General features: G+C 48.3%; 1 protein-coding gene across 1 annotated transcript in view; it reads right to left on the reverse strand.

Moving 5' to 3' along the window:
* slit3 (slit homolog 3 (Drosophila)) overlaps positions 1-7,773 on the reverse strand; it is a 443,755-nt gene that overhangs the window by 67,846 nt on the left and 368,136 nt on the right. The window contains 5 exon segments of the mRNA XM_036969807.2: positions 4,902-4,917; positions 4,920-4,972; positions 5,139-5,210; positions 5,500-5,555; positions 5,557-5,569. Of these exon segments, the coding sequence (XP_036825702.2) occupies positions 4,902-4,917; positions 4,920-4,972; positions 5,139-5,210; positions 5,500-5,555; positions 5,557-5,569 (210 nt within the window).

The raw sequence follows: 7,773 nt of genomic DNA on the forward strand, positions 1-7,773 counted from the left end.
AGAGGGTGTGATAGGGAGAGGAAGAGAGGAGAGGAAGAGAGGGTATGATAGGGAGAGGAAGAGAGGAGAGGAAGAGAGGGTATCATGGGAGAGGAAGAGAGGAGAGGGAAGAGAGGGTATCATAGGGAGAGGAAGAGAGGAGAGGAAGAGAGGGTATCATAGGGACAGGAAGAGAGGAGAGAAAGAGAGTGTATCATAGGGAGAGGCAGAGAGGAGAGTAGAGAGGGTATCATAGGGAGAGGAAGAGAGGGTATCATAGGGGAGAGGAAGAGAGGAGAGGTAGAAGAAGGGTATCATAGGGAGAGGAGGTGAGGGTGTCATAGGGAGAGGAAGAGAGGAGAGGAAGAGAGGGTATCATAGGGAGAGGAAGAGAGGAAGAGAGGAGAGGAAGAGAGGGTATCATAGGGACAGGAAGAGAGGAGAAAAAGAGAGTGTATCATAGGGAGAGGAGGAGAGGGTATCATAGGGAGAGGAAGAGAGGAGAGGAAGAGAGGGGTATCATAAGGAGAGGAAGAGAGAAGAGGAAGAGAGGGTATCATAGGGAGAGGAGGAGAGGGTGTCATAGGGAGAGGAGGAGAGGGTGTCATAGGGAGAGGAAGAGAGGAGAGGAAGAGAGGGTATCATAGGGAGAGGAGGAGAGGGTGTCAAAGGGACAGCAAGAGAGGAGAGGAAGAGAGGGTATCATAGGGACAGGAAGAGAGGAGAGGAATATAGGGTATCATAGGGACAGGAAGAGAGGAGAGGAAGAGAGTGTATCACAGGGAGAGGAAGAGAGGAGAGTAGAGAGGGTATCATATAGAGAGGAAGAGAGGAGAGGAAGAGAGGGTATCATAAGTAGAGGAAGAGAGGAGAGGAAGAGAGGGTATCATAGGGAGAGGAAGAGAGGGTATCATATGGAGAGGAAGAGAGGAGAGGAAGAGAGGGTATCATAGGGAGAGGTAGAGAGGAGAGGAAGAGAGTGTATCACAGGGAGAGGAAGAGAGTATCATGGGGAGAGGAAGAGAGGAGAGGAAGAGAGGATATCATAGGGAGAGGAAGAGAGGACAGTAGAGTAGAGAGGGTATCATAGGGAGAGGAAGATAGGGTATCATAGGGAGAGGAAGAGAGGGTATCATAGGGAGAGGAAGAGAGGAGAGGAAGAGAGGGTATCATAGGGAGAGGAAGAGAGGATCATAGGGAGAGGAAGAGAGGAGAGGAAGAGAGGGTATCATAGGGAGAGGAAGAGAGGAAGAGAGGAGAGGAAGAGAGGGTATCATAGGGACAGGAAGAGAGGAGAGAAAGAGAGTGTATCATAGGGAGAGGAAGAGAGGAGAGTAGAGAGGGTATCATAGGGAGAGGAAGAGAGGGTATCATAAGGAGAGGAGAGAGGAGAGGAAGAGAGGGTATCATAGGGAGAGGAGGAGAGGGTGTCATAGGGAGAGGAAGAGAGGATAGGAAGAGAGGGTATCATAGGGAGAGGAAGAGAGGAGAGGAAGAGAGGGTATCATAGGGAGAGGAGGAGAGGGTGTCATAGGGAGAGGAAGAGAGGAGAGAGAGAGGGTATCATAGGGAGAGGAAGAGAGGAGAGGAAGAGAGGGTATCATAAGGAGAGGAATAGAGGAGAGTAGAGAGGGTATTATAGGGAGAGGAAGAGAGGGTATCATAGGGAGAGGAAGAGAGGGTATCATAGGGAGAGGAAGAGAGGAGAGGAAGAGAGGGTATCCTAAGGAGAGGAAGAAAGGAGAGGAAGAGAGGGTATCATAGGGAGATGAGGAGAGGAGAGGAAGAGAGGGTATTATAGGGAGAGGAAGAGAGGGTATCATAGGGAGAGGAAAGAGAGGGTATCATAGGGAGAGGAAGAGAGGAGAGGAAGAAATGGCACATAAGGAGAGGAAGAAAGGAGAGGAGGAGAGGGTGTCATAGGGAGAGGAAGAGAGGAGAGGAAGAGAGGGTATCATAGGGAGAGGAAGAGAGGAGAGGAAGAGAGGGTATCATAGGGAGAGGAAGAGAGGAACAGAGGAGAGGGAAGAGAGGGTATCATAGGGACAGGAAGAGAGGAGAGAAAAGAGAGTGTATCATAGGGAGAGGAAGAGAGGAGAGTAGAGAGGGTATCATAGGGAGAGGAAGAGAGGGTATCATAGGGAGAGGAAGAGAGGGTATCATAGGGAGAGGAAGAGAGGAGAGGAAGAGAGGGTATCATAAGGAGAGGAAGAGAGGAGAGGAAGAGAGGGTATCATAGGGAGAGGAAGAGAGGAGAGGAAGAGAGGGTATCATAGGGACAGGAAGAGAGGAGAGAAAGAGAGTGTATCATAGGGAGAGGAAGAGAGGAGAGAGAGAGGGTATCATAGGGAGAGGAAGAGAGGGTATCATAGGGAGAGGGAGAGAGAGGAGAGGAAGAGAGGGTATCATAGGGAGAGGAGGAGAGGGTGTCATAGGGAGAGGAAGAGAGGAGAGGAAGAGGGTATCATATGGAGAGGAAGAGAGGAAGAGAGGAGAGGAGAGAGGGTATCATAGGGACAGGAAGAGAGGAGAAAAGAGAGTGTATCATAGGGAGAGGAGGAGAGGGTATCATAGGGAGAGGAAGAGAGGGTATCATAAGGAGAGGAAGAGAGGAGAGGAAGAGGGTATCATAGGGAGAGGAGGAGAGGGTGTCATAGGGAAGAAGGAGGAAGGGTGTCATAGGGAGAGGAAGAGAGGAGAGGAAGAGAGGGTATCATAGGGAGAGGAGGAGAGGGTGTCAAAGGGACAGCAAGAGAGGAGAGGAAGAGAGGGTATCATAGGGACAGGAAGAGAGGAGAGGAAGAGAGGGTATCATAGGGAGAGGAAGAGAGGAGAGGAATAGAGGGTATCATAGGGACAGCAAGAGAGGAGAGGAATAGAGGGGATCATAGGGACAGGAAGAGAGGAGAGGAAGAGAGTGTATCACAGGGAGAGGAAGAGGGTATCATAGGGAGAGGAAGAGAGGAGAGGAAGAGAGGGTATCATAGGGAGAGGAAGAGAGGAGAGGAAATCATAGGAGAGGAAGAGAGGAGAGTAGAGAGGGTATCATAGGGAGAGGAAGAGAGAGGAGAAAAAGAGAGTGTATCATAGGGAGAGGAGGAGAGGGTATCATAGGGAGAGGAAGAGAGGAGAGGAAGAGAGGGTATCATAGGGAGAGGAGGAGAGGGTGTCATAGGGAGAGGAGGAGAGGGTGTCATAGGGAGAGGAAGAGAGGAGAGGAAGAGAGGGTATCATAGGGAGAGGAGGAGAGGGTGTCAAAGGGACAGCAAGAGAGGAGAGGAAGAGAGGGTATCATAGGGACAGGAAGAGAGGAGAGGAAGAGAGGGTATCATAGGGAGAGGAAGAGAGGAGAGGAATAGAGGGTATCATAGGGACAGCAAGAGAGGAGAGGAATAGAGGGTATCATAGGGACAGGAAGAGAGGAGAGGAAGAGAGTGTATCACAGGGAGAGGAAGAGGGTATCATAGGGAGAGGAAGAGAGGAGAGGAAATCATAGGGAGAGGAAGAGAGGAGAGTAGAGAGGGTATCATAGGGAGAGGAAGAGAGGGTATCATAGGGACAGGAGGAGAGGGTGTCATAGGGAGAGGAAGAGAGGAGAGGAAGAGAGGGTATCATAGGGAGAGGAAGAGAGGAGAGGAAAGAGAGGGTATCATAGGGAGAGGAAGAGAGGAGAGAAGAGAGGGTATCATAGGGAGAGGAAGAGAGGAGAGGAAGAGAGTGTATCACAGGGAGAGGAAGAGGGTATCATAGGGAGAGGAAGAGACGGAGGAAGAGAGGGTATCATAGGGAGAGGAAGAGAGGAGAGGAAGAGAGGGTATCATAGGGAGAGGTAGAGAGGAGAGGAAGAGAGTGTATCATAGGGAGAGGAAGAGAGGGTATCATAGGGAGAGGAAGAGAGGAGAGGAAGAAGAAGGGGGGCATCATAGGGAGAGGAAGAGAGGAGGAAAGAGAGGATATCATAGGGAGAGGAAGAGAGGAGAGTAGAGTAGAGAGGGTATCATAGGAAGAGGAAGAGAGGGTATCATAGGGAGAGGAAGAGAGGGTATCATAGGGAGAGAAAGAGAGGAGAGGAAGAGAGGGTATCATAAGGAGAGGAAGAGAGGAGAGGAAGAGAGGGTATCATAGGGAGAGGAAGAGAGGGTATCATAGGGAGAGGAAGAGAGGAGAGGAAGAGAGGGTATCATAGGGAGAGGAAGAGAGAGGAGAGAGAGAGGTATCATATGGAGAGGAAGAGAGGGTATCATAAGTAGAGGAAGAGAGGAGAGGAAGAGAGGGTATCATAGGGAGTGGAAGAGAGGGTATCATATGGAGAGGAAGAGAGGAGAGGAAGAGAGGGTATCATAGGGAGGGAGAGAGGAGAGGAAGAGAGTGTATCACAGGGAGAGGAAGAGGGTATCATGGGGAGAGGAAGAGAGGGAGAGGAAGAGAGGATATCATAGGGAGAGGAAGAGAGGAGAGTAGAGTAGAGAGGGTATCATAGGGAGAGGAAGATAGGGTATCATAGGGAGAGGAAGAGAGGGTATCATAGGGAGAGGAAGAGAGGGGTATCATAGGGAGAGGAAGAGAGGGTATCATAGGGAGAGGAAGAGAGGAGAGGAAGAGAGGGTATCATAGGGAGAGGAAGAGAGGAGAGAGAGAGGGTATCATATGGAGAGGAAGAGAGGGTATCATAGAGGAGAGGAAGAGAGGAGAGGAAGAGAAGGGAGATCATAAGTAGAGGAAGAGAGGAGAGGAAGAGAGGGGTATCATAGGGAGAGGAAGACAGGGTATCATAGGGAGAGGAAGAGAGGAGAGGAAGAGAGTGGTATCATGAGGAGAGGAAGAGAGAGTATCATAGGGAGAGGGAAGGAGAGGGTATCATAGGGACAGGAAGAGGGAGAGGAAGAGAGGGTATTATAGGGAGAGGAAGGAGCAACAACTACAAGAGACGCAGAGATTAAGCCCATTGAATGCGTTTAGCGAGATGCACCGAATCTGGTTGTAACTCAGGATCCTGGGATTAAAATGAAAGCAGAGAGGAGACAGTTATAATGATGGGAACACAACACTATGTGTGACTGTGTTATGACTATAAACGTGACTGAGGCCGCTGGTCACTGTGTCCAACCGGTCCAGTGCGGCCAGCAGGCAGGCCGTGGCTTGTTGTCATGGTAACTCACAGAGTGGCGAGCTGAGTCATGTTGCTGAAGGTCATGGGGGCCACAGTGTTGATGCTGTTGTTGCTCAGGTCGCTGTGTAATACCAAACACACAACAGGACACAATATCACTACTGGGACAAACACCTTCAAAGTCCACAGAGACAATAGTGAACTGTCTGGCATTATAATATATTTATAAAGGACCTAAAGCCACTTACCATTTTATTTTTTTTAAACAAGGAAGGACATGAACACAATTGGTCAGTTTTTATGTTTCAATAAAGAATATAAAATATCCTCTGCTTCAAATATGTAAATAAAATGGAGATGCTTTGGCATCGTTAACATTGTATCTCTGATAGACCTGGTACAGTACATACACAAGAGACAGCTGCTTCAGACTGGACAGTTCTTTGGGAACAGATGTCAGGAGGTTTTCCTTCCAGGTATCTGAAATGAGGAGCAAGGTGAAGACATTAGATCTCTCTCTCTCTTCTCTCAATTCAATTCAATTCAATTCAAGGGCTTTATTGGCATGGGAAACATGTGTTAACATTGCCAAAGCAAGTGAGTTAGATAATATATAAAGTGAATATATATATATATTCCTCTCTCTCTCTGTCTCTCTCTGTCTCTCTCTACCTCTCTCCTACCTCTCTCTACCTCTCTCTACCTCTCTCTACCTCTCTCTACCTCTTTCTCTCTCTCTCTCTCTACCTCTCTCTCTCTCTGTCTCTCTCTCTCTGTCTCTCTCTGTCTCTCTGTCTCTCTGTCTCTCTCTGTCTCTGCATGCTGGGAGTGTTGGGTGCATGCTGGGAATTGTATGAGCGAGTACAAGTGGTCGCCTGTATTTTATTTTTGTTTCCTTCTCTTTGTGGTTTCCTTGTTCTATGCATGATTAAGGGTTCTTCAGTGGTAGAATTAGGTATATTTTATTTCCTGTTGGAAATGCCCTGGTTTTGGGGGGATGGCGACCCACATGGGGACGCCGTCCCTGTCATTTCGACACGGCTTTAGGTGTGTTACTGAAGCTACTGTCACTGTGGAGGAGTTTCTGGTCGCCGTAAGAGAGAAGGTAGGCAGCTTTTTTTCTCCATCAACAAGGGTTACGATTTCGAATGTACCGCCTTTTATTCCCAATGGGCTGTTGGAGCGCGAGGTATTGCGGTTTGGGAAGTTTACAAGTTTAATTCAAATTGTCCCGCTGGGATGAACAAACACCCGGCTCTGAAACAGGTTATGTCGTTTCTAACACCCAGCTCTGAAACAGGTTATGTCGTTTCTAACACCCGGCTCTGAAACAGGTTATGTCGTTTCAAACACCCGGCTCTGAAACAGGTTATGTCGTTTCAAACACACGGCTCTGAAACAGGTTATGTCGTTCTAACACCCGGCTCTGAAACAGGTTATGTCTGATGTGAATGTGGGTTTACGTTCTTTGGATCAGTAGAAGGCTTTGATCGTGTGGACCACCAGCACTTGTTCAAAACAATGAAAGCCTTTGGGTTTGGGGATGAGGTTTTTTTCTTGGATGTGTTTACTGTATACTGGGGCCTCATGTCTGGTGAAAGTGGAGGGTGGTTTGAGCTGCCCCATCCCCGTCCATAGGGGTATTAGGCAGGGATACCCAATTTCAGGACAGCTATATTGTCTGGCAATTGAATCAATTCTCTGTTTTTTAAGAGCGAGGCTTACTGATTTCTCTGAGCCAGGGGCTATGAAGGATCCTACGACAGCACTGTCTGAGTATGCAGATGACCTGACAGTTTTATTATTTTATTAGATTGGATGAAGACTTTGTTTTTTTTTCAAGGCTCCGATGTCTTTCAAAAAAAGATCTGGGAGGGTGTAGTGGAGAAGGTGTGTGCCAAATTGCCTAGGTGGAAATGGGTGCTACCTCAGCTGTCTTATAGGGGAAGGGTGCTGGTGCCAATAACCTAGCCGCCTCTACCCTGTAGCACAGACTAATGATTTTACAGCGACCGGGGGGCCTGATACAACAGCTTCAGAGGACTTTTCAATTTATTTTGGTCTGGACAACATTGGACTTTAGCTGCAGCCCTGTACCTGCAGCTGCATGAGGGTGGGCAAGGATTGTTGGACATTTCTTCTAGGATCATGGCTTTCCGGCTTCAAGCAGCCCAGAGACTGTTGTACAGTGAAGGTTGTAGCAGCCCAGAGACTGTTGTACAGTGAATGTTCAAGCAGACCAGAGACTGTTGTACAGTGAAGGTTCAAGCAGCACAGAGACTGTTGTACAGTGAAGGTTGTAGCAGCCCAGAGACTGTTGTACAGTGAAGGTTCAAGCAGACCAGAGATTGTTGTACAGTGAAGGTTCAAGCAGCACAGAGACTGTTGTACAGTGAAGGTTGTAGCAGCCCAGAGACTGTTGTACAATGAAGGTTCAAGCGAAGCAAATCAAATCAAAATCACATTTATTTGTCAAATACACATGGTTAGTGCGAGTGTAGCGAAATGCTTGTGCTTCTAACAATGCAGTAATAACCAAGCAGCACAGAGACTTTTGTACAGTGAATGTTCAAGCAGCCCAGAGACTGTTGTACAGTGAAGGTTCAAGCAGCACAGAGACTGTTGTACAGTGAAGGTTGTAGCAGCCCAGAGACTGTTGTACAGTGAATGTTCAAGCAGCCCAG

The sequence above is a fragment of the Oncorhynchus mykiss genome, chromosome 25 (assembly GCF_057628025.1).
Source record: "Oncorhynchus mykiss isolate SJ-2025 chromosome 25, ASM5762802v1, whole genome shotgun sequence".
Lineage (NCBI taxonomy): Eukaryota > Metazoa > Chordata > Actinopteri > Salmoniformes > Salmonidae > Oncorhynchus > Oncorhynchus mykiss.